General features: G+C 37.5%; 1 protein-coding gene across 4 annotated transcripts in view; it reads left to right on the top strand.

Annotated features, from left to right (window-relative positions):
- Positions 1-27728, top strand: part of chd1 (chromodomain helicase DNA binding protein 1) — a 76058-nt gene that overhangs the window by 35798 nt on the left and 12532 nt on the right. For all 4 annotated transcript variants that reach the window (XM_028026363.1, XM_028026362.1, XM_028026361.1 and 1 more), the window contains exons 12-29: positions 49-138; positions 242-432; positions 2908-3096; positions 4308-4470; positions 5342-5494; positions 5604-5675; positions 5756-5905; positions 10752-10900; positions 11041-11137; positions 13526-13621; positions 13698-13874; positions 14765-14922; positions 15007-15048; positions 15143-15276; positions 16897-17035; positions 20224-20374; positions 27359-27481; positions 27570-27713. In XM_028026363.1, coding sequence (XP_027882164.1) covers positions 49-138; positions 242-432; positions 2908-3096; positions 4308-4470; positions 5342-5494; positions 5604-5675; positions 5756-5905; positions 10752-10900; positions 11041-11137; positions 13526-13621; positions 13698-13874; positions 14765-14922; positions 15007-15048; positions 15143-15276; positions 16897-17035; positions 20224-20374; positions 27359-27481; positions 27570-27713 — 2418 coding nt within the window. The remainder of the gene's footprint in view (positions 1-48; positions 139-241; positions 433-2907; positions 3097-4307; positions 4471-5341; positions 5495-5603; positions 5676-5755; positions 5906-10751; positions 10901-11040; positions 11138-13525; positions 13622-13697; positions 13875-14764; positions 14923-15006; positions 15049-15142; positions 15277-16896; positions 17036-20223; positions 20375-27358; positions 27482-27569; positions 27714-27728) is intronic.

Raw genomic sequence — 27728 nt, 5'->3', positions numbered from 1 at the left:
GTTTATTTACCAACGAGAAAAAGTTACAACCTGTTTTTTATCGAACAGATACGAACACATGAGTGGATGCATGTCCACAACAAGAGATTGAAATTTAACATCCTCCTCACAACGTACGAAATTCTTCTAAAAGACAAGGTCTGCTTCATTTCTAATCCTACTTGTATATTTCTTATTTCTAAGCTTTACAGAAATATCTCTATGTAAGCACACATGTACTACCTATAAAATGTTTGTCCAGTCGTTTCTAGGTGGTGTTAACTGGGCCTTCATTGGTGTGGATGAGGCACACAGGCTGAAAAATGACGACTCTCTTCTATACAAAACAATGATTGACTTCAAATCCAGTCACAGGCTTCTAATCACAGGAACACCTCTTCAGAATTCCCTAAAAGAGCTCTGGTCATTGCTCCACTTCATTATGCCTGAAAAGTAGGTTGTATTTATTTTCCTTGCTTTAAAATTTTTCTTCATGGTAATGTTGTGTACTCCGTTCATATGCATATGTTTTTGTTTTTGCTAGTTATGACTATTTCAGTCTTATCTCATTGATGAGGCAACAGATGTTATGGATTTCCCTATCAAATTTTGTTTTGGTTTTTTGTTTTGGTTAGTCAACAATTATGTAATTACAATTATTGCTCACTCTCCTCTTTCTTTTTTTTGTCTTAAATATTTGAAATGCTGACAAAATAGTGGCAGGACTTTTCCTTGTTTATCCACAGTTTCATTCTATGTCATTATCTATTTTTAAACAGTTATGAGGCATAGTGGCCAAACTTGAAGCTGCTGCACAAGTTATTTAACAGGCTGTTGCTAGGTAATCAAAAAGTGAGTGCGTTGGTTGATTCCACCCACCTGTCTTAGCTCACCGTCAGAGGTTGAGCAGCTAAATCCTTTCTGCTGCCTACATTTCCTAGAATGCTGTGCTGAATCGGAGTTCAATGAATTTTCCATGTATTGAATATTGAATATTCTCTCAAATATTTTTATCTATTGGAACAAAAACGTCAATTTTGAACACCTTCCAAATTGACCAGTTTGAGTGAAAGGTGGTGCTGCAATCCGCTTCAGGCTTCAGAGATTCAGCCGCCACAGTGCACGAGGCAGCCAGTGTGCAGCAGTCTGGCAATGTGATTGGTTTGTGCCCCTGGCTTTTTTCCCTCCGCAATGCAACAACTATGTACTTGACTTTCAGGAAGGACTCAGCTCTGCTGGTGCGCAGCGGAGCAAAATGCAACAAAGACATATGCTATTACTGCGATGCTGGCAGACCACAAGGCTTATAATACACTGGGGGAAACCTTGAAGTATTTTTTAATTGAATTGAGTAAAGTAATTTAATTAATTGAAACTGCAGATTATTAACTCTGCAAATGTCAGAGTTAATATTATTATTAAATACGAAAATTCCAATCTGCCTTTGAATCTACCTTGTTTTTGTATGTTTTTAATTTCAAAATTAAAAAAAACACAAATCACTATGAATTCAATTTATGTAGCAGCAATTAATGAAGGTCTAAAGTTAGTTAACAAAAAAATTAAATTCAGCCCAATCAAGACCATCCAAACCAAGTTCATACAGAGCATGCATGTAGTGGCAGTAGATTGGTAAAACTCTCCTTTAACAGGAAGAAACCTCCAACAAAACCAAAACCTGACTCATTACAAGCGTCAGTCTGCCTCTACCCTTAGAAACTCTGCTTCGAAATACCCTGAATACACATATAATGCACAATAAGTTAAAATACTGCACATTTTAGGGTAAAATAAAGCTTTAAACAATATTTTAATAGTGAATATCTACAAATTTAATGACTCAAAATAAAAGAAAATCTGAGTGTAGCTATTCCTCTTTTGTACCTCCAACTGGGCAATATATCCCCAGGATACAGACATTTTGTGTTTTGTTACATAAGCTACTTAAATATAATTCATATTTTTTAAAAAAGGATATTAATTCACTCATAGAGAACAACAATTTACAAAATCAAGTCCTTTCAGATCAGTATGTACAGTGCCTAGCAAAGATATTCGGGCCCCCTTGAACTTTTCAACCTTTTGCCACTTTTCATTCTTCAAACATAAAATTCTAACATTTTTATTATTTTGTGAAGAATCAACAAATGGGATACAACCATGAGGTGGAACGAAATTTATTGGATATTTTAAACTTTAACAAATAATAAACTGCAAAGTGGGGTGTACAATATTATTCGGCCCCTTTACTTTCAGTGCAGCAAACTCACTCCAGAAGTTCAGCTTGGATCTCTGAATGATCCAATGTTGTCCTAAATGACTGATGATGATAAATAGGATCCACCTGTGTGTAATCAAGTCCTGTATAAATGCACCTGCTCTGTGATTGTCTCAGGTTGTGTTTAAATTGCACAGAGTATCATGACGACCAAGGAACACTCCAGGCAGGTCCGAGATACTGTTGTGGAAAAGTTTAGGGTTAAGGTTAGGGTTAACCCTATTCAAGTCATGAGGTAATCACATGCCAATGAGCAAATGTGGTCAGCTGTCAATCAAATCACTGCGATGCAGTACCTGGCTCGGTGCAGCTAGTATTGTCCCTGAAATAGGTAAGAAAATCTGAGAACAGCTGGGCAGAGCTGCGCCTGATCTTCTAATGGAAAATTAATCTGGCGGACCTGGACAGTACCGCTTTGACGCACTCTAGTGGAAAATTGCCTTAATGGGCTTCAGACTTATTCTGATTAGTGGCCAATATGTTTCATAATCAGGTTTTAAGATGGTTCATAGAGTTTTCTTGAAGGTGCTTGTAGATGTTTCTGCAACTTACTCCAGTGAAGCACTAGACAAACTAGCTTTAGCTTTATTACAGCTCACAATAGAAACAATCATTATTCAGATGTCTTATTTTCCACTTGTTTCCTTAAGGTTTCACTCCTGGGAGATGTTTGAGGAGGAGCATGGAAAAGGCAGAGATTCGGGCTACACTAGTCTCCACAAGGAGCTGGAACCTTTCCTGCTGCGTCGTGTCAAGAAGGATGTCGAAAAATCTCTGCCAGCTAAAGTGGAGCAGATTCTCCGAGTGGAGATGAGTGCTATCCAGAAACAGTACTATAAGTAAGAGCAATGCAATCAATATTCTTTTAGAAAAGTGATATTTAAATTCAGTTTTTACTGTAAACTATGAGCATTCACCTATCTGTGAAGAGAATCAAGAGCTTTTGTATCAGCAACATACACTGAACAAAAATATAAACACCTCATCTCAAATATAAGAGTTTTATGAACATTTGGGTTACACAATATATAGAGAAACTGAAAATATATTTTTCAGTAATTACTGATCTTCATATTGGAATTGATATCATCGTGGTATGGCCATTTGTAGCAGATTGACAGTCCTTTGAACATGATAGGGGTCAGCTTCTTTTGACCAAGTTGGCTTCTCGTAGGCGACTATGGACAGTCTTGAGGTGTGAGGCGTCTGTTGTGCAGACCAATAGTCTCATCAGCTTAGGTCTTAGCCGATCCAGCAGATGAATGAGTCAGATGTGGCGATCTTGTGCTGGAGTGGTCAGACGTGGCCAACGAGGATGAGGTTGATTTGCAGTAGTGCCAGTCTGTTGGAAACCAACTCTTAAACGGCCTATGGACATTGAGCTGTGCAGCTACTGCTCTGGTGGACATCCCTGCAATCCAACATGCCAATGGCATGCTCCCACATAACTAGCAACATCTGAGGCATTATGACATGTGACAAAATTTGACATTTTGGGGTGGCCTTTTCTAGACCCCACTCCAAGTATTGTCCAGTTGTTGTTCATTTTTCCTGATCACCCACTGGACATGCCCTATCCATGCAGTAAGTAAAAAAAAACAACTCACTGAGTAATGCTCACTGAAAGGAAGTTGGATTAAAAATTATACAGAAATCAAGAGAAATATTACTTTTGTACAATAGGGTTAGGGTTAACTACACATGGCAACAATATTTGACATGGGGTGTTTATCACTCCTCAGCACTGTCTTTTTTAAACTTTTTTTAACTCTTCCGAAGTGCAGGGCCAACAAACTGATGAGGGACTCCTTTGTCTTTTGTCATGCAATTAGACATGGAAACTTTTATGCCTTTTGATTTTACATAAAGTGCTCTCCAAATATAAGTAGCAACAACAGCAGTATGATCACCAATACATTATGCTTCTGATATTCAATAGTAATATCATCAGTTTTTGGTTTGTTAAAGTAAGGGCCTGCAACGTTGCTCCCTCTTTTAGTATTATGTATACAAGTTATAATCTTTAACTTTTAAATATGCTTTTGATCAGATGGATTTTGACCAGGAACTACAAAGCTCTGAGTAAAGGCACAAAAGGCAGCACATCTGGCTTCCTGAACATCATGATGGAATTGAAGAAATGTTGCAATCACTGTTACCTTATCAAGCCTCCTGATGACAACGAATCTCTGAGCAAAGTGGAAGCTTTACAGGTAAGATTTATACATGAAAATAAAGTGTAGTGAAATACCGTTTCTTTAAGGCATTAATTTTGATAAATTAATTGCATAGGTTTTATCGCATTAAACTTTTTTTATGCAATTCTTTTATTTTTCTTTTTTCATATTCTTGTTTGTGGCATGCCTGACATCTGCCAACAGCCTCCATTATTTATGTGTTTTATTGTCAGTGTTCTTTGGGTTATTGTCCTACAGCATAGTAAAATTCCTCCCAACTAGTTTGTATGCATATCTCCATAAATTGGGAGACAAAATGTATCTGTACACTTGGGAATACATTTTGCTGCTACCATTATCAGTTACATCATCAGTAAAAAAATTTTAACGTGTTCCAGAAGCAGCCATGCCCAATCCATGACAATACCTCCACCATGTTTCACAGATGAGACTGTGTGATCATAAGCAGTTTCTTATGATCTACACACTTTGGCACTTTCCATCACTTTGGTAGAGATTAATCATACCATAAAATTGTAATACCATAAAGCTGTATTCCAGAACTTGAATTTTATTCCATATTGCACATCCCTATATTGTTTTTGTGTTCTCACAGCTCCGTGAGACATCACAGCCTCTATTTGTGATTGGCCAGAAGTGTCTCATCTCTGTGGGTTTATGACAGTTTTCTGTGAAATATGTTTGTTTCCAAAGAGGAACACATTTGGCATTTAGTAGAAATATGGACTGTACTTATTATTTCACGTGTAAAACAGATATTGTTGCCTTTTTACTGCAATGTTTTGTCTACTACTACAGTATTTTTACAGTATTTCAAACTGTGATATCTTTAGCTTTCAGTAATAACCTCTTAATGAGCTAAAAACAAAATTTTTCCCCCTTAAAGCAACTGGTCCGCAGTAGTGGGAAGCTTGTGCTATTGGACAAACTGCTGGTTCGTTTGAAGGAGCGAGGTCACAGAGTTCTAATCTTCTCCCAGATGGTACGGATGCTCGACATTCTGGCTGAATATTTAAGGAGCCGCCAGTTCCTCTTTCAGGTATTTACACACAATTCTGACCAGATATTATGTCAGAAATAAATATCTGTGTGTATGTCTAAAGAACCAGATGAAATGGAAACTAAGGGTTTGTTTTCGTTTTTTGTAGAGATTAGATGGCTCCATCAAAGGAGAAATACGGAAACAAGCTTTGGATCATTTTAATGCCGAGGGCTCAGAGGTACTCTGTTAAATGCACTGAATGTAATTAAATTAAATTTAATCCCTTGACTAAAAGTGAGTTTCATCCTTCTTGTTCAGGATTTCTGCTTCTTGTTATCTACACGTGCGGGTGGACTGGGTATCAATCTAGCGTCAGCTGACACAGTGGTGATCTTTGACTCAGATTGGAATCCTCAAAATGATCTTCAAGCTCAGGCCAGAGCCCACAGAATTGGACAGAAAAGACAGGTGAGCCTAAATTGTCCATGCTTATATTTGACTTTTGTTATGAAAGCAAAGCAGATAGACTTGTGTAGTTAGTGCTTGAAGACTTCTGATTTGTACATGTTTAAGGAAGGTTAAAAATTATTGGCGGATGAAAGGCAATACACCGGTGAAATAAAAAAAAGAGAAACATGAAGGCAGCATATTTTAAAAGGATCCAGGACTAGTTGAACATGTTGGCTTAAATATGTTGCAATTTTTCTATTACCTAAAAAATTACTGTTTGTGATACACCAAAACTCATAATTACTTCAAAAATTTACGTCTTTTGTTGTATTTTTCACCCATGGAGGTCGCCTTTTTTTCTCCGATGGGTTGATGACACGTTTTGGTCCATTCTCTACTGGAGTCTACAGAGGAAACACTGGAAGGCTAACTTTTCCTGAGTAAATGTTTATCATATTGCGTTTGACTGGTGTAATGCTAGATAATGCCACACTGTGTCACTATCAGCTATGATTAAAAAAATAATAATAAAAATTGAGGTGAATCTGGATAATTTCCCACATGAAAGAAAGGAGAGCGCAGTGCGATAGCCAGAGTGGAACACAATGAAGGACCTAATCTGTCCCCTGGACATTTCTCCAAAACACTTTGAGTCATTTATACCAGCAGAACTAACGAAGGCTCTAACAGGTGATCGTTACCTTAACGAGTTAAAAATAAATGCAGTGCTGCCGTGCTAGGTAGGCAGAGCTGGACACTCTTTGAGATGCTAACAGGAGCTATACCACCTGCGGTACTGAAACCACCGATCCAACCGGACCCATGGAGGTCTGGTGTCAGTGGTAATAAAGTCCGGTGTTGCTGTTACCATCACACCGGACTCTAAACAGCACAGATGTTGCCGAACTGGACACAGCGCTACAGATCCTGGGAGAAACGTCAAAGACAAGCAGCGCTAATGGAGTTATCACTACTGGAAATGCTAATGGAGCTAGAACACCGGTATTGTGAAACCACTGCCAACACCGAACAAAGTTTGGACCCTAAGCAGTTGTTGCCTAATTGGACACAGAACTACAGAAGTACTTACCAGATCATACAGTCCGACCAGAGTTATGTGTCATTCATTGTTTTATTTATTAAGCTGAAGGCAGCAACAGCAGCTCCTACGGCCAACTCTGTCCTCTTCCTCTGTTTGGTCTTCCCCATCATCATCACCTCTTGTTATTTCTACTTTCTGATCTATGTCAGTGCGCTCTGGTTCAAATTAAAAAGGCTTAATTACGTTACTTATCACTGTTTTGGCTGAAGGAGCCAGGCAGTTGGACCATTACAAGTCATTTACACAGAATGCATTGCAGCGTGAACAACATGGTGACATTTCTGTGAAAATATTTTCTTAAAATTTATAAAAACTAAATAACCTACACGTCCCACTGGGAGGAGACCCCTGGGAAGACCCAGGACACCCTGGAGGGACAATGTTTCTCTGCTGGCCTGGGAACGCCTTGGGATTCCCCCAGACGAGCTGGAATAAGTGGCTGGGGAGAGGGAAGTCTGGGCCTCGCTTTTTAAGCTCCTACCCCCTCGACCCGACCTCAGATAAGCAGAAGAAAATGGATGGATGGAAATATTCTACACAGTACACTGAATGTGTTAAGGACAAAAATAAACATCAGGCTTGATGTTTATTTTGGGATTATAAAATGATCATCTGAGCACAACGGTGGTTGATTAGCTAATTTAAACAGCTGCTCTAATTGTAACGATGATCTGACAAAGTTGGTGTGTTGGTCACCGAAACACCGAATTTCGCTGCACATGGACATGACCTCTGAAATATGATACCCTTGAACCTTGTTATTGAGTTGTTCTAGTGCTGACAATTAGTAGCAAACTAATATTCTGAGAATGAAACATTGGCTTGTGAAATTAGAAAGTCATTGCATTTTACTGGTATTCTTTAAAAGAAATAAATATCCTAAGTTTTATGGATTTAGGATAAGTACTAAAAATAGTGCTTCCTGTTTTTAACGTGAGGTTTTGATCAAGATAAAATCACAGTTAGACCTTCAAGTAAGTGGGATAAAGTTTTGTCTTACATGAGCTGTCATCTTACATGGGTCAGTGAACCAACTGCAGATTTCTCACAGCTCATAGATTATCAATCTATAAAAAGTTTGACCTGCCGATTTTGATTTTAGCCAGTGCCATTTTTTTGATTTAATTGTCCCTAAATACAGGAAGGAAGTCTCTGAGTTGGTAACAGTGGAGTCACTATTGATAACTACAAGCTTGCAGACTTGACCTGGTAGGCCGGTCATCAGTCAAACCTCTCACTGCAGAGCAGAAGAGAACAGTGGCTGATTTTTAGACCTTTGGTGAAGTAGAAAAGATCAGAGGATGAGATTGGCATCATGTAAATATTGACCGATCTCCCAAAATTGAGGAAATCTGCACAAAATTGGCTCGATTTTGTGTTGGTAGTAATAATATTGTAGAGGTAGTAAAAAATGTAGTAAAAAGTAGTAAATTCAACTCTGGGATTCCTGTATAAACCCTGAACACAGAGCCACATGCTGGGCAGCGTGTTGAGATGTAAATGCCACTCATAATTGTTTGTTCACAAAGATAAATCATTTTCACCGCTCAAATCAAACCCTAACCCTTAAATCAAACAGATCCAGACAAGTTTTCACAACACAAATCATGGTGCAAAACAGCAAGGAAAGAGCAGACAGCACAACATTAAAGAGACCCTGCTAGTTTTTGCAAAAATGAAGAACACCAGCTGTCAAAATGCGCAAACTTCTCAAATAAGACTTTGGAGGAGAAGCACACATATATTAAGGACAATAAATTGTACTATGGATGCTTGAAAGTGGGACATAACACTAAGGTTTGTTGCCATCATAACACGTGATATTTGTAAAGGAAGGCATCTAACTTGTCTACATGATGAGAATTATAAAGCAAAGTAAAGACTTCTCAGCTCTATGAACACAGCTTCAAGCACTCCAGATGAGACCAAGGCAGCTACAGCTCTCAGTGTTACAAAGGTTGGTCAGTCAAACAGCACATCAATGATTGTTCATGTATGGGTGTCCACAGTTCAAAACCCATCTAAAGAGCAACTAGTGTATGCACTATTAGACACACAAAGGACAGCACATTTGTCAGTGAAGGAGTAAGCAAACAGTTACAAGCAGATGTTCAAAGCTAACTATCATGCTTGGTGTCCACTATACTGTTAAAAGTATAAAAGTAACCAAGTATCAGGACTGTATGCAAGAGGTTATAACTCAGATATTCGCATTAACCTCATCTCTTCATACACTAAACACTTCATACTAGGGCTGAAACAATTCTTCGAATAATTCGAGTATCTCGATTATTAAAATTCCTCGAGGAAAATTTATCTGCCTCGATAAGCTTCGTTAAATTATGCTTTATTATTTAGCGCACAGTGTTGCGGTCGGAACACTATTGGCGTTGCGCAGCGCTCTTACTTCCACCTATTAGTTGTTGACGGAAGCTAAGTGTTAGCAGCATAATGTCCAATTTTCAAGTTTGGTCTTGGAGGATTTTGTTAACTGATGATAATGTCCAGGTTTTTGTCGTTCGGGAGACTAATAAGCATCCTTAAATTGACTGGCGCAATGCCAGGAGTACGGCAGTCTTTTCCCTCCAGGACCTGCTGACTGGTAACACCCATTCAAAGCAAACGGCTGGGAAGAGCACAGCGGGATTATTTATACAGGTGATAGACTAAACACTGCGGGTGGCAGTGCTTTAGATGCGTAACTTTATGGACGAACTGGAAAATAAATTTAATATCCTGGTCTCAACAAATAAGTGGCGGAGCTCATCGTGGCGGTACATAACTAGCTAATTGTGTTTTTCTGTGTGACGAACGAAGGTGTCAAATTCCCTCGCTATAAATGGCTGGGCTATAAATGGCTCCTCCACAAAGCTATAAATGGCTGGGCCCAACTAAACTGTGTTGTGTTCAATTGAGCTGGAATAAGAGCATACATTCTGGTGTGAAATATATACATTGTATCCACCACACGTTCTTGTTTTGATTTAAACACACTCTTATAATTTAGGTGGGAGTGTAAATAACGCCAGGTTAAGCTCCTTATTTGTTGTATTCCCTGTTGGTGTTCGTTGCCTTTATTTCGTTTTGTTTTGTGTAGTATATGATTGACTTCCGGTTTTTGATTTGATACCTTTATTTGGATGAGAGCTTCTGCTGTTTTATGTTGTGGAGTGTCAGCTTGGCAACAGAAGGAATGGAAGACAAGTTGCAACAGTGTTATAAAAATGTATCTTATTAGCGGCCCCCTTGATAGAGTATTTTGTGAATGAGGATATTTCTAATAATGATCGGCTGGAATTGTGAATTTGTTGTAATCAAATAGAGTATAGTTTTTGAATCAGTCTATATTTTCAGTGTGAAAGTTATTTTTAATTTTCAAATGTTACGGTTGTAAAAGTGTGGTTTGTCCTTTTTGTGTGTGTTTGTACAGCTCTTATGGTGAAACTCATGGTTTACTTCCAATAAATCTGGCTGTTCATCAGTAAAGCCACAATCTTTAATTTGGGGGGGGTCTGTATATGTGTATGTGAGTATGTGGGGGTGTGCGTGCATGTATATTAAAAGCTTTTGTGTAGCAGTTAATCTTTCTAGTGATGTCTTGGTTTTATCTTGTCACGGACTCTTAGTTAGTAATGCAAGTAAGGAAAATATCCTAGATGTAGTTACATTGTTTATGATTACTTTTTCAAACATAATTCATATTGTATTCTTCCATCACAATTGTACAATGTTTTTCTTATGATTTGTTATGTGGACTGGCAGGTAAATATCTATCGGCTGGTGACAAAAGGCTCAGTGGAGGAAGACATCATTGAGAGGGCAAAAAAGAAAATGGTTTTAGACCACCTCGTCATTCAAAGAATGGACACTACAGGAAAAACTGTCTTGCATACTGGATCTGCACCCTCTAGGCAAGCAACACAGGCTGTACTCTGCTGCTTTACTTCTTTTTCCTGGCTGCTCTGACAACACTTTTGTAACACTAATTAAAGTTAGTCTTACAATAGTAACAGTAATCACTATATCTAATGTCAGTGTTTCTTGCACACAGCTCAGCACCTTTTAGCAAAGAGGAGCTCTCTGCAATTCTGAAGTTTGGTGCTGAAGAGCTTTTTAAAGAGCCAGAAGGTGAAGAGCAAGAGCCTCAGGTATGTTGTGCAACAATTACAGTATATTACTTCAAAGGTGATCATGGTAGTGGAACTTTCAGATTTTTGCACAAATTTGTTCAACAAAATTAAATATTTTGTACTTATAGATGTGAGGGTAGGGGCTTCTATGGCCCATTTTTAATAAGCCTACAATACATACATTGGAGAGAAAACTAAAGAAGATTCCACAATATAAAGGTGTGGTTAATACTGTATGCTCATTACAGTCTAATCGGAAGTGGGAGTTTGACAGTAGGAAGCACAGCTCACTGCACAACAAACACACAAAGGCCTGGCACCATTTTGGGTCACATTTACCTGCTTTTTGAATGTACCCTAACCAGCAGAGTGCAAATTCAGAGATCTGGAAGTATTTCACACTGGTAACAGTTTAAAATATGAAGAATTGACTTCTGGTTCTGGCCTCTAATTAGATAATTAGTCGGGTTGGATTGGGATCACAAACAATCTCTGTGGGCTCAGGCTGGGAGGGTTGGATTTTTTAGAAACAGTCTAAATTTTTTGGCCTTGCGACCCTGACTCTCACTTTATGGTTCATTCCAAATTCAACCTCTGACCGAAACACAGGCAGGCTGCTTTTATAGCCTTAATGAGTCCAGCACCAAAATGATCATACTGGGAAGATCTCATATACATCTGCAAATTTTAAGAAAGGGTGAACTTAATGGGGGAGTTGAAGTTAAAACACAAACGTTGAATTTGCAGAGGAGTGTTCCCACTTCTTGATGTGCTGTCTCCATCAAAAAGTGGGAACATTCCTGTTTCTACAGGAATTCAACGTTTGAGTGATATAAAACAAAAGTGATCATGAAACAGTTTTTCTACCTTTGCAGTGACATTTACTTTCAATAATTCAACTGTAAAACAATTATTGGCATGGACAGAAGGGGGAAGCTATGATTAGCCCCAATCACCAGACAACATTCTTAAAATGTTCCTTTTAGAAATCTGGGTGTTTAAGTTGACCCAAGGAAGATACTGTAAGTGCATTAAATTATATTTCACAGTCAGTGATTTTTATATCACAAAAACCTGGTTGCACATTGGTGTGTATATTTTTTTATGAACAATTTATTTGATGTCACTGAAATGATCTGGGGGTGTGGGCAAAAAATACATAGAGATTTGATTTTTTTTTTTTTTTTAAGTATATATTTTAACATTTTACTTTGAGATGATTAACATTTATACAGTAAAAATGTGGGCAGGAATAATAGTGATACAATTTTGAATTCAGTAAAATAATAATTTTGAAATTAGAGATGGGAATTGATATAAATTTAGCAATATTGATTCCATTATTGATCTCGCTTTACAGTTTGATTCCTCATCAATCTTTTTATTGATTCTTATTGAGTTAGAAAATAAACAATTTAATTAAAAAAATGCACCATGTTCCATTTGATTCAAACAAGTTTAAAAAATAAGCTAACTTATTTGCGCACAGCCCAAGGGGAGCTCTCTGCAATTCTGAAGTTTGGTGCTGAAGAGCTTTTTAAAGATCTGTGTCTCATTTGATAGATGGCTCATCTGTCAAATGAGCCATTTAACATAAAATGCAACTTTTCACACAACAGTTTTTGTGCAGACAAAATTGCATATCTTTCAAGACTCGGGGTGTCTCCAGGTTTAGAAAACACCATCTCAGATGTTACTTATTACTTATTTTTACCTCTGTCATTTTTCTCTTCCCTTTCTTGATGGAGGTAACTAAAACTGTGTGAGAGTTTCACCTCTACGCCAGCATGACTCTGGCAGCCCTCGTCAACTACAGTCGTAATCCATAAATTTGAATATTAATGAAAAATTAATGTATTTCAATTACTCAGCTCACAAGTTAAACAGATTATATAGATTAACTCAACACAGAGCCATGTTTTAAAGCTTTTATTTATGTTGAGTTCTTACTAAGAGCTAATGAAAACATTAAATTATATTTATTGGTCTGATGGAATATTACATCAAATCAATAAAAAAAATTCCAAATTCTGAAACGTGGCTCTAATGAAAGATATGCTTCATACCTGCTCAAAGGTATTTTTGGTGAAATGTAAACATTCTTTGGAGCACTTCTACCACAACGCCATCTTGGACATTTTCTAAATCAAAATACAGAGCATGTACAATACGTCATCAAGCAAATACATCTCACGTTATTGGAACTTGCCATTAGCCAGGAAGATTAACTATTCCAAGGAACTGAATACCTACTTGAAATGGAAAATAAGCATTCAAGAAATATCTACGATTAAGGCGGTTAAGCTAAAATTAATTGCAATGAAGAATGTGGCACAAGAGCCAAACAAAAAGGTGAAATTAATATTATTGCTCTGATTATTTTGTTGGAATGTTGGCACTGGTCAGGAAATGGACATTGATGAGATACTGAAGAGAGCCGAGACCAGGGAAAATGATCCTGGGCCGTCCACTGTTGGAGAGGAATTGCTGTCTCAGTTCAAGGTCAGAGAACTTTTAGGACTGTTAGTCAACTATCCAGTTCCTGAACACTTGATATTTATTTGTTTGGTCTTAATAGGTTGCTAACTTCTCAATGATGGAAGATGAAGATATTGATATTGATTCTGAGCGAAGTCAGCGGAGCTGGGATGACATCATACCTGAAGAACAGAGGAGAAGAATGGAGGAAGAGGAAAGACAGAAGGAGCTTGAAGAAATTTACATGTTGCCACGCATGAGGAATTGTGCTAAACAGGTGCATACCACTCATGATATTATGAATTATATAAATAATATTATGAAAGAGGAATATTTCACCTCAAGGCAAAATATTCCATGTGAATGCTGCAGGCTGAAAGAACTAGTTTAAGTTTGCTGAATAAATTGCATGCTTTGTCACTGCTACATTTTGGTGCATAATATGCGTAAAAAGGGTGAGAATTGAAAAGTTTGGGGAGGAGCAGAATTTTTAGAAAGTTTGTTTCACACTCTAACATTAGTAGAATCCCATCATGATCCCAGCACATCATCACACTGTTGCACAACCAACACAATTATGTCTGAATACTTTGGGTCTAAAACCCAGAAAATGTGTCACATATTTATATTATATAGTTATATTTGCTGCATTTTCCACAAAATGTGTGGGCAAAAGGTGACTGAGTGGGACAGGTTAGCACAGCCAGACTGCTGATAATATTTATACAGTAAACACAAAATGAAAAACATCATGGTTAAACTTTAATTTTGTGCCAAGTTATTCCAAAAACAAAAACATTGAATTTCAACACCTGAGACCACAAAATCATCACGGACTCAAAAAGATACTGAAGATAAAACAAATGGAAAAAAATCCCCCCACAGTGCATTGGTACCAAATACTAGTGAAGTGTATTTAAACCCTTGACTTTCAAGAAAGTAATAAAAATTGCCTTGAAGTTCTTTTCCCCATTATTCTGGCATGGAGCAAGTAGAAAAAAAAATTGGTAATCCTAATTGACCTAAAACGGAAAATGTTTATTCTGATTTCTTTTGGGGACATATATTTTTATTGGGATTTGTTTTTTTGTTTTAGTCATATTCTTGCTTTTAGCATTGAGTTCTATTTGAACAACTGGGTATTTTTTTTCTGGTTTGTGTTGGCAGATAAGTTTCAACTCTGATAGACGGCAGAGCAGGAATAGAAGATATTCTGGCTCTGACAGTGACTCCACTTCCGACCGAAAGAGACCAAAAAAACGGGGAAGACCTCGAACCATTCCACGGGAAAATATCAAAGGTTTTACAGATGCTGAGATCCGCAGGTGAAGCTCAGCTGCATTGCTCTTCCTTATTTTGCCTCAGTGTGGTCTTATATTTAAACTGACATAGTTATGTGCTACCACCAGGTTTGTCAAAAGTTACAAAAAATTTGGAGGACCACTTGAAAGGTAAGCTATATTAGTGACAGATTTTTGTAAAGGCTCTGACTAACCCTAATTAAAGATGTATATAGCCCAACTTAACATCTGCTGTTTAATTCAGGTTGGATGCCATTGCTCGTGATGCTGAACTTGTGGATAAATCTGAACATGACTTGAAACGCTTGGCAGAGACTGTTCATAATGGATGTGTAAGAACACTACGTGAAAACCCATGTGGGCCAGAGAAGACATCAGGTAGTCCTTCTTTTCTTATGAAAAATTAGGAAGATAAAAAAATACTAAATTGCTTTTAATACAGTTTTTTTGGTGGTATTTATTACAACTCATTACAATAATGGTAAATGTGACTGGCTACAGCAAATCCAAGAATACGTCTACTTTGGGGCGTTTTGAGTTATTTACATATTCTGAAAGTGTAGATTCCAAGTTTTCAAATGATATCAAACATGAAAATAAAAAACAAAATAAAATAAAGAGGTTATGACCATTTGAATGTTGGCACTCTGGAATCTAAATTCCTGAGAAGATGGCTCTTAAAGTTTCTCCCAAACCTGTTGGGCATTCTGGGTGTTAACAACGAATGTTAAATTACTTAGCATTAATCTCACCTGATTGTTGACAAGTAGCTACAGCTAGGAAGGTGTGCAGATAAAGCTGTGCTCTCATAAGCCACCTTTTGGCTGGTTTATCTAGTACAAAATATACTGTTTTTCTTTCTACAAAGTTTCAGATTTTGTCCCTTTTTGCACCAAGGCAGTGAGCTTCTGTTTTCTGAACCTTTGTCATGAAGTTCCCTGTGAACCCTGAATTTTAGTGGACTGAAGTAGAGAAACCGAGCCTGTAACTTGATTATGGCAACACCACAAGAATTATTTTTATTGAAAAGTATACAAAATTTTATTATAATTCTCTTTAACAAAATGTCTGTCACACCATTATCTTCTTCTGTGCAGTGGCTTCCCACATATCTTTGAACATTTGGAAAACGTCCCACATGTCATAAACATTCAGTGAATGCTTGCAGACAATGTTGACTCGTTTTAATGACAGTAAAGATTAAAGAGAAGATAAAGATGATAAAATCTTTATTTTGCTATACATATATGCATATAAAAGACAATATCAATAAAGCTTCCATTAGAAAAATTTAAATGGGAAAAAGCATAAATTTTAATGCTGTTTTGTAAAACAGATGGACAAAGTATATAGTTACTTACAAAGTTTTGTATTTTAAAGACTTAAATCAAATAATGAAATCAAATAAATAATATATATGTATGTGAGAAAAATAGTGAAATCCATTGACAATTGATGCTGTGTGTAATACTACTGATTATTAGCAGCATTTCACTGTTCTATAAAAAGAAATCTCTACATACCAACATCTTCAGCAGGCTCGATTTAAGATCCACTGAGACCTTGGAGACATGAGCTGGGAGTAATTTCACATGCCATGATGTCGACCTGGGAGCATTCAGTGTAGCTCTTAATAAATTCCAGAACTCTTGTTGATGTGTTCACAGTTGATTAACCAAGGTGTTTGTATGTATGCATATATACCGTATATATATATATATATATATATATATGAGTGTGTGTATTGTGTATGTGTATAAATAAGTATATATTTTTTTAACTCGCCTAAGACGAGAAGTTCTGATTAACTTCAGATAGTCAGGAAAAAACGTCTGTTTTCAGCTGTCTAAAGTTTTCTTGTACATGAAATTAGTGAATATGTATTAAATATGTGTTGATATTGTACATACTTCAACCTACTACTTGGCAACATTACTTTTTTTTTTCCTGGTATGAAATGAATAAAATTTTTTATTTTTATTGTTCAATAATTATTAGGAGGCAGACGAGGAAAAGTGAAAGGGCCAACATTTAGGATCTCTGGAGTCCAGGTTAATGCCAAGCTTGTTATCTCCCACGAAGAAGAACTGGCTCCACTCCACAAGTCCATCCCTGCTGATCCTGAGGAGAGAAAGAGGTGAGGTTTCTAAATTTATGTTGAGTGACTTTCGCCTTTCGCCAGTTCTTTTATTGTCCTTGTAATACACACTGAAGTCTTAACAGTTACTACTTAACAAGTTAAGCCAAATAAAGCCTAGTAATTGAACTTTACTGGAATGTTACATTACACCTAGTTGTAATGTAACAACTAGGTGTTGTTACATTACTACCTTACTTCTACCTTACTTTTTAAAAAATTTGTAAAAATTTGTTGTAGTAGTTGTAATGTAACAACACCTAGTTGTTACATTACAACTACTACAACAAATTTTTACAAATGTTTTATTTGTAAAAAGTGTTGAGTCTTGTACAATTTTCTTCACAATTGTACATCACTTTGTGTTGATCTTTCACATTTAATTCCAGTGAATTATATTCATTTGTGATTGTAATGTAACAAAATATGGCAAGGTGGAAGGGGTATGACTACTTTTTACAAGCCACTGTAATGTTAAAAAATTACAAGCAAAACAATGTATGTAGAAAATCTTTTTAAAAAAACAATCTGTTTCCTTATGTTACGTTTTTGTTTCCTTTGTTTCCTAATATCACTTCTATTTAGTTCATTTCATTGTAGAAATGGTCATAGGATGCTGCATGGTCAGCTACACAAACATACAAGGATGCAAACCAAACTTGTCATTTTATTGTATTACTTTTAATGTGGAAAGATAGGCTGGCAATGGACAGCACTGTCAATAATAATCACTATCAGCCTTTGGTGAAAACGCGGATTTGCAGCGAACTCTTTTTACAGGTTAAGAAGACTGTCATATACTTTATAAGTATGTATGCTGAAGAGGATCCTTGTCCCTTCTGAAATGTGCCTCCATCTTGGTCTTCTTCACATTGTTGCAGAGGTAATTTTTTCTGCACCACTGCATCGGTTGTTCCACCTCCTCTCTATATTTGGACTCATCATTATTCATGATGCATTCCACTACTGCTGTGTTGTCACTATGTGACAGCTGGAGTATCTTGCCGAGCCGTCAAATGTTGCCCCTTGTAGCTTTCGCTCCTTCTGTAAGCTAAATGTGGCTACATAGTGAAACTATCTAAAAGTGAATAACCTGAATTTTAAGTCTCCCGCAGTTTTAAGAGGGGTGGAGTGAACGCCACCTGAGCTTTTCACCGTTTGCACGGTTCTAGCGGGGTCACCAGTTTAGCAGATTTTTTGTGGTATTGCAAACTGTAAAGCAGACGACTGTGCTTCTGAGCGCCACACTAAGACTGTGGGAGGGGTAAACAGTTAAATCTAGTCAAAACATTTATAAAAGAGGAGAAATTAAGCAAACATGGTCGCTTCACCTCCTCAGCTGAACATGGGGTTATTCATCCTCTTCCTCCAGTGGATCACACAGGTACGCTGTCCTTATTATTTATTATAACAATAAGTATAATTATAATTAATATAATAATTTTAAAAAGAGTATTATGTCCACTGTTTTTAAGGGACATGGGCATTATGCACGATGACCTGTATTTGTGTGGTTTAGGTTTGTGTTGGTTTTGTGCGACACGCACATGATGCGCCTTAGCAGATGTGCTTAGTGGATGTTTCTGATATGGGTGGCATGGGCCGAATAATATTGCACGCCCCACTTTGCCGTTTTTTATTTGTTAAAGTTTAAAATATCCAATAAATTTCATTCCACCTCACAATTGTGTCCCACTTGTTGTTGATTCTTCACAAAATAATAAAAATTTTAGAATATTATGTTTGAAGCCTGAAAAGCGGCAAAAAGTTGAAGGAGGCCGAATACTTTGGCAAGGCACTGTATATTATGAATGTGCTGCGACAATTACAACTTTGTCATGATTGTTTTGTTGTTTTACTGAGAATTCGATCAGAAGTGCCTTGAAAATGTGCCTCGCTGGGTGCAGTGTGCATCCCGACACATAAGGAACATATTTTCACAAGTCAACAGAATTTTGCAAAACACCTGATCTGTTTAAATATGATTACTTCGTAGTAGAGACGAGTAGAGCGGGGCTGCTGAAGTAGAGCCAGTGGAAAAGGGTTGCTATTTGGCGTCTGTACCTAACTGACATGACAGTTGCTATGTCAGTTGTTAGTGGTCGCTATGATGACTATAATAAATGAGCCAGAACCTTGTGGTGCATTCACATCAAACGCGTTTCACATGTCAGGTGTGTCTGGTTTACAATCAAAATCTGTGTGGAGGCGCATCGATGGCCCATTGTGTGTCGGTTTGCGGAGCATTTGACGTGTCAAGTATGTAAAACAAATAAGCCAGCAACAGGAAAACGGCTCGAGCGATTTTGTCGTGCCCTCGACACATTTTAAAAACAAAACCGAAGTCTCTAGAGAAGTCTAAAATATTGATTAACATAGCACCAAAGTCGATAAGTTGATGATAGTGCTTCTTTCATCCTGATCATACCCCGACCCATCTCCTCTGCTCATCCCTTGACTCAGCTGTGACTGTTGGGTTAATTAGACTTTAGAGTCACAGCATGCTTTCAAAGAATGGCTGTTGAATTTTATCAGTTTTCTTTTAATATCAGTCTATCTATATAGGTTGTTCCTATCTATGGATCAATATAGAACAGAAATATAGATAGCCACACAGGCACACCCACTAGAAGGAAGCAAATGCACCCTCGAGGAGGCTCCCACTGCCCAGTATAACACTTTCTATCTACAACACATTTCATTCATTCTATTGGCTGAGACGGTTGCCAGGCTACCTTACTTTTATGTTTTGGGAGAGAGTAGAAGAAAATTTGCAAGCGAGCAGAGAGGTTTGCAAGCAGAGATTTGATCTGAGCAGAGAGAAGTTTTGAGCACGAGTAGAAAGGCATGGGAGAACACAGTGGATATTTGAAAGAAAGCAGAAGTTTTGAGTGTAAGCATTACAAGTTTTGAGAACAAGACATGATATCCTGCTTTCAGACTGAAAATGTCTGCTCTCGACTTATGGCAGTGAAATTCCCCCATTTAAGTTCAGTTTACTAAAGGAACTCATAAACTGTGTTTAGTCTTTTTTTACTTGTGTAAATATCTAAATTGACAACTTTGCTAGGAATTTGAAAAATAGCATACTGTAGTTCTCAACTACCACCTGAATTTGTTTTTTACATATTCATAATCACAAGAAGTATGTTTTCATGTCTAAGCCTGAACTTTTTCTAATTGTATAGGTACATGATTCCATGTCACTCGAAGGCAGCACACTTTGACATTGAATGGGGAAAGGAGGATGATTCAAGTCTTCTCATAGGAATTTATGAATATGGATATGGCAGCTGGGAAATGATCAAGATGGACCCGGACCTAAATCTCACACACAAGGTAAGTTCACATCATCTCAATGCTGTCTTAGCTTTGACAGGCTACTAGGCCAGGATATTATGCAGAAATATGATAGATGTTAAATAATATTCGTCATATTCGTCAAGATGGCGCCGCCGCAGCAACACACACGATGCGAGCTGCAGACGCAGCTCCCGTCGTGTGTGTTTGTCTGTGTATATTTGCTGTAACCGATTATGGATCCATGCTTGAAGAACCCATGGATCATCAGTTGGGCTTTCCACAATGGCTGGATGTGGTTCTGTCGATGTTCTCCGCGTTCTTCTGCTACTTTTTATACTCTTGGTTGCGGAGAACCTCGCCGAGCGGAGTAGCGACATTGTTTGCTCGCGTGAACGGCTGATTGCGCTGTGTGGGCCTCTGCTGCTGCCCGGAGACGGGCCTGTGTTCCCGGAGGAGTTACGGAGGAGACGACAGGGCTGCGGGTCTGGAGTTAAACGGAGGTAGAAGAAGAGACGGCGCAGGCCAGCGGAACCGGCGATTATTGTGGGGAACGTGAGGTCTTTGGGAAATAAGACAGACGAACTCACGGCGCTGGTTAGGACCCAGAAGGAGTACTGGGAGTGCAGTATCTTCTGCTTCATGGAAACCTGGCTGCACTCGCTTATTCCGGACTACACCGTGGAGGTTCCTGGATTTTCCTTGGTGCGGGGGACAGGGACTTTTCCAAGAGTCGGAAGAAGAAGGGCGGCAGGATTGCACTTTATGTGAGCGAGAGGTGGTGTAATCCCGGCCATGTTAACGTGAAGGAACAGATTTGTAGCCCGGACATTGAACTTCTGGCTGTGGGAAAGCGGCCGTGTTATTTACCGAGGGAGTTTACGTCCGCCATTTTGATCACTGATGGAGGGAGTACCGAGGGAGTTTACATCCGCCATTTTGATCGCTGTTTACATTCCCCCATCAGCTGATGCAGCGGTGGCCTGTGACGTCATCAGCTCTGCCACAACCAAGCTCCAGACTCAACACCCGGACGTTGTTGTTGTGTCTTTTGTCTTGTCTTGTCTCTATTCTGTAACTGCGAAGTTATTTCCCTGCTGGGATGAATAAAGTACTTCTATTCTATTCTAATATGGGTGTGTAATCAACAGGGTTGATAATCCTCCAATCCTTGAAAATCTTCCTTGTCAAAGAAATTATATTGACACTATGTGACTTTATCAATGGACTCTCATGATTCTATCTGTTCAGAGTTCTTATCAGTGCCAGAGTAGGACTCATTTTCAGCCCCGTAGTTCCATCCCTCAGACTGGCGCGCTTAAGAAAAGGTGGACTTTAATATTAAAATGATCTAATTATATATCATAATATATATATAAAATATATTTTTATAAATTATATAAAAATATGATATATTTTTATATTATATTAAAAAATAAAATAAAATCTTTGCTCTTCCTATTTTCCATCTTTTAAACCCCAATGCATTGACATTTTACGTCTATTGCTTCTTTGGAAAAAGGAAGAAATAAAAGCGAAAATTCCCAGTGGAGATAGACCACTGTCCACCTCAGCAGTAGCAAGCTTATCTGATCAATCCACTACCATGTCTGGACATCAGGGTTAAAAAAAGAGAGAGAGGAAGAGAAAACATGCCCTCGTGGCCCAAACATCAGACTAACACACCTAGAATAAAACTTAATGCTGTGCTTTGATTGTTGATTCTATCTTGCATTGTATTTCTGTTTGTCATTACAAACATCATTATGTAAAGCTCTTTGAAATGCCTTGCTGCTGAAATGTGCTATACAAATAAAATTTGATTGATTGATTGATTGATAGAATTATCCCGGTTCCTCAGGTTCACTAATCCTGGCATGGGTCTTAGGAATGAATAGATTTTTACTGAAGAAAAAGTCAAGACCAGTCATACAGAGTCAAAGTCAGTTTCTAACATACTTTCTAATTTGACTGTAGTTATTACACAATTTCAGTTTATTATTAAAACTGATAACGTTTTCTGCCTTGGGAACAGCCCCGGCTCCAGAAGAGTTTATTGGGGGGGCATTGTCTTTCGGGAGGAGGTCTTATTTTTTGGGGGCGGGGGACAGATTATATGAAAGTAAAACGAGATTTACTTTAATAATAAGTACTCAAGCCTTTATGTAATATTTCTAATAAAATAATCATGTTAATGCAAAAATAAACAGTAAGGATATAAACATTGACATGTATAAAATGCCGAGTAATTATACTAAAATTTTCATAAGAAATCTAATGTTTCCAATCTCTGAAGTCCATTCCTTTATACAAAAAAAATCTAGAAAAAGTAAAAATAATATTAGTCAAGTAAGAGAACAAAGTACAGTGCATTAAAACTACTCTAAAAAGTTCCTTTTTCCCAGAAAAGTTACTAAGGTAAATGTAACCAGTACTACCCACTTTTGAACATAGATAACGACAAAATTAGTAGCCTATTCTTACAAGGTCAACGTGATATATTGGCATTAGCTAGTCATCTTTTAGCTAACTTTACCTGTATTGAACAGCTTTACTCAATTCACTCGGTTTTTTTGGGGGGAAAACTGGGCAAAATTCTTTGCAGCTTGCTGCCATGATTCTAACACACTTGAGCAGCTCTTCACATCAGCAGCAGGTCTCCTTCGCTGCCGCACAGGTGCAAACCCAGCACGAGCATATTAGTTCTCATGTTGCGTTTAAATGCGGCTCGGAAAAACACTTTACGACATGTTAACAAAGGATTACGCAGTTGTAGCGGTTGAAAAAAGTGCAGGAGGCAGCAGGCTCTGATACAGGAAGTTCAGGAGCCTCTACTGCATCAAATCGTGATAGGACTATCAGAAAGAGGGTCACTCTGAGGTAAAAATGAAAGAAATTGCTTCCAGTAGAGAGGAGCACGGCTGACTTTGTGGGCAGTCAATGCCCGCCCATGCCGCCGGGCATGCTTGGGAAACCTACCCAATAGCTTTGAATTGTTGACCTGCAGATTCACTCCTAGACATAAATGAAATGATAGTGGACTGTTGATTGCATTGAGGCATTAATGTTACAGCAATCCCTCCTACTGAGCATGCATGGCGCAACAGCTGAACAAACATGCTTTATTTTTAGGACACGGTCTCTGCACTTCAGATTGCCTCATTGAGCCTGCTGCACTTTTGATTTCTGTTTTCTTTTTTCCCTCTTCCTCCATGTAATGCTTTTGGATCATTAAGACATATCATATATCTTTTGTTAATGTCAATTTGGTAGCATAACCCATTTCATCAAACTGTAATAAACAGTTGAAATATGCTGACAACATGCTGGCTAATGTAAAACAGCAAGACAACAGTAGGTAACCATGGCAACTGGTATCTGTTTAAAAGCACTTTGGCTCAACCTGCAGTCAGGTTGCCTGTGCTTTTACTGTATTGACAAACAAATATTCCCTCCAAATTTTCTTTTTTTAAAATATATTTTTAACATTTGGAATTTTTATTGGAGAAGAAAGACAAGGAAGGCATCTGTTTTTTGTGCTTAATACGTTGATTGGTTTTATCTTTTGGGAATGAGAACAAGCTTATGGATTCACTGGGATAATTAGAGGTATTTTCACTTACTGAAGTGAAAAACTGATCCACGTTTTTCACTTCTGATACCGATACAGATATCTGAGCTTTAGCATCAGCTGATACCAATCCGATAAAGAAAAACAAGACTGAATTGATTTATAACTGAAATGTTTTTGGTAGCTCTGCATCAGGACAGCACACATAAATACAACAATAGCTTCAGAAGCTTGGTCAAACATGTAAAACCAACAGAACTTAGTTCAGTCAGCCCAATTAGGAGTATAACAACCAATTAGTGGGAAACACTTTCTTTATAAATAAACTGAAACTGCAAAAAACAAGAGGGTGACTAACTTAGTCTAACATGCGAAAATGAACTGCATCAAACCTTTTGTTAAATTGCATTAATTCAGAAGGTACAATTAGGAATGCTAATTGCATTCTTAATTGCAATAACTAAATAATAAACTGGGAGGAGATGTAGAATTAATATGTTCAAACTAGGGGTGGAAATTAGCAAGTATGAAAAAAGTATGAAGTGGCATGTAAATTTGAGTAATATAATTGCTACTGTGGTAGGTTAGCAATGTGAACAGAAAAAAACACTGTTCAGTTTGAATTCATGTCCAGGTGAGAAGTAGCCATCTGGCAGATAGACTGACGCACATAAATGGGGCGGCCAGAAGCTGATATACTTTAACAAAAAAAGTATATTAAATATCTTTTTTTTATTATCATTGTTATTTTTGAGTCATTGAGGTTACAAAAGTTTGATTCCACCTAAAGGTCACATTTCCAGTCTGTGATCAATTATAAATTTTGTTCTCTTTACCATTTACATTTACACTTACTGAAAGACGATTCGTCTCTTTTTTCTAAGTATTAATCCAACATTCTTGCCTATTGTGTTTGGTTAACACTGGACACCCATGTGGACCATAGGACAGTGAACTTGTTCAGTTGAAGACAGATTGAGAATGTTAATTTTTCCATCTGATTTCATTAATACACTCTCCATTCTTCTACAGTGGGTAGGGCTAGGGAGGTCAGGGAGGAGCCAGCATCTGGTGACAGTTTTGTACAGGCTCTAGTTAATATACAGATATTTTGTGTTGTCAGATAGAAATTCTGTGTTACCCAGAATAAAGGTGGTGAATTTAAAAGGTATTCTTATATTAAAGATATTTTCAATATTTTTTGTGTATTTCTATCCAATATTGTCTAATAACACCACAGTCCGAAAATATATGCCAGTGGTTGGGTTCTGTTTCCACATTGCCTGCAGCACTTAGGCTCACCACTGGTGCAAGAATCTTTTTTTTTTTCTGTGTTATAAAAAATCTAAGAACTACAATATGTAGTCATGTACGATATGAGTTGTACAGTTACTGCATGACAGTTACTGTCATGCAGTAACTGTGCCATTCTTCTTTTGTGATTTTCATTTTACTTTCCTTTTCCCATTTTGTTTTCACATATGAAGTTGAATGTATTTTTTTGCTCACAAGTCCTTTGTATAGCCATGACATAATACCTTTTTTTGGAATGGATCTGATATGCCATTAGTATTTCATTAAGCACTGATTCCTGCTCATCTAGATGTCTAATAATTTCCTGATTAAGATAATGAAGTACCTGTAGATATCTATAAAAATCCTGTTTTTACATGCTATAACTTGTTTCAAGTGTTTGAAACTCTTATTTGCCGTTTATCCATTAATGAGAAATGTGTTGTTATACCTTTAGATGACCAATTACAGAATCCGGTATATATATTTTATTTGGTTTAAAATCTGGGTCATAAGTACACCATTTTATAATTCTCAGGTTATAATGTAGTAGGGCTGTTGTAAACGAATATTTTAGTAATCGAGTAATCTCTCGATTATTCTTAAGATCAATCAAGTAATCGGATAAAAAAGATAAAATAAAACATTGGTAAATCTAACATAACAGCAGTATTACTATCTCATATGAACAGCAGTCCAATTTTTCATATTTGAGCTTCCCTAACAATACATTTTCTGTAGTTTAGAAAATTGACCTGTAACAATAACAGCTCACTTTCTAAGTTAAACTGAAGAAAAGTTATACAAAAATCTGAAGTTATATTCAATTCACAAATACGCTTATAAAAAATGTCTATACTCCAGCTTTTAGTTTATGTATTTATCTTCAGTCAATTTAATAGACGAATGCTAACCCTAACCCTATAGACATTTATAGCTTTTGTGTTTATGTTAGCGACGGGATTTGACACCTTTGTTCATCACACACAGAAACATCTACCAGCAACATGCCGCCAGGATGCGTCCGTAACCCATTTGTTGAGACCGGGATGGTCTCAACAAATGGGTGAGACCATTTGTCTCACCAAAGTGAACAACTATGTTTTGTTCCTTTTGTTCTAAGTTAAGCATTAGATGCTTAACTTGTGTTAAGCATCTAATGCGCAGCTTCCCGCAGTGTTCAGTCTATCCACTCACCTGTATAAATACACCTGCAGCACTCTTCTTCTCTCTGAACACCGGCCACTAGGCAGAAGCTCCGGGAGGAGAAAAGCTGCCATACTCCAGACATCGCGCCAGTCATTTTAAGGACGCTTATTAGTTCCCCGAAAAATGACAAAACTCAGACATTATCATCAATCAATAAAATCCTCCCAGTCTGAACTTGAAAACTGGACGTTAGCTTTCATCGCTTAGCTTTCATCAACAACTCAGGCGGAAGTGAGAGCTCTGGGCAACGCAAGTAATAACCCAGCCAGAACACAGTGCGCTAAATAATAAATGATACCTTAACGAAGCTTCAAGGCAGATAAATTTTCCTCGAGGAATTTTACTAATCGAGGTACTCTAATCACTCGAGGAATTGTTCCAGCCCTATAATGTAGTTTATATTCCTATTTAACTTTTGACCAGATTTTAATTGGAATTTTACCAAGGATTTTCAGTTTTGAGTAGAATCTGTTCTAAATCTTTATTCCCCAATACTGCCTACAAAGGGGGATCCACATTAAGAGCTAATTCAATGTCCTTCCATCAAGCATTATAGTTTTTATCACAAAAGTTTATCGATTTAATTTGTGCAGAATAGAAGTAATTCTTCAAATGTGGATTCATTCATGCCCCCTTTTTTCTTTTGAGAGCTGTAGTGTTTTAAATCAAATTTTCTGCTCTTTTGCTAGCGATGTAAATTTGGAAAGCATTGTATCCCACTCTATAAATTGCTTTTTTGTAATTTCTACCAGTAGGGCTTGGATCAAGAAGATAAATCTTGGTAATAGGTTCATTTTCACAGATTCTATTCTTTGGGTTAAACTCATGAAGGAGGTGACAGTCCATCGTTATATTTCCAATCTAATTTTAGTCAGATCGTGGTTTCAACTCTATCTGTAAATAAATGCATCTTTAATGAAAATAACAGTGTTGTATGAACTGTAATCCAGCTTCTACCAGATGATCCTGACAAGAAGCCACAAGCCAAGCAGCTCCAAGCCAGAGCAGACTACCTCATCAAATTACTGAGCAAAGACCTGGCCAAAAGAGAAGCACAGAAACAAACTGGAACAGTGGGTCTCATTTTCAGCGATTTATTCTTCCACATTAAGACCTATTCAGAGGTCTTAATGATAAATGAACTTTTTGTATGTTGTCTAGGTTAATTCAAGGAAGAAGAAACCAAGAAGGAAAATTGGCAAAACTCTAAAGTCAATAAAGGGGGATGATGTGATCAAGAGCCCATCTTCAGATCTGACTTCAGACAAGAGATCCGATGATGAGAATGAAATTGATGTAGAAAAGGTAAACTTGAATCCT

The sequence above is a fragment of the Xiphophorus couchianus genome, chromosome 8, assembly GCF_001444195.1.
Source record: "Xiphophorus couchianus chromosome 8, X_couchianus-1.0, whole genome shotgun sequence".
Lineage (NCBI taxonomy): Eukaryota > Metazoa > Chordata > Actinopteri > Cyprinodontiformes > Poeciliidae > Xiphophorus > Xiphophorus couchianus.
The sequence above is the reverse complement of the archived record's forward strand: the minus strand, read 5'-3'. Positions and strand labels throughout refer to the sequence as shown.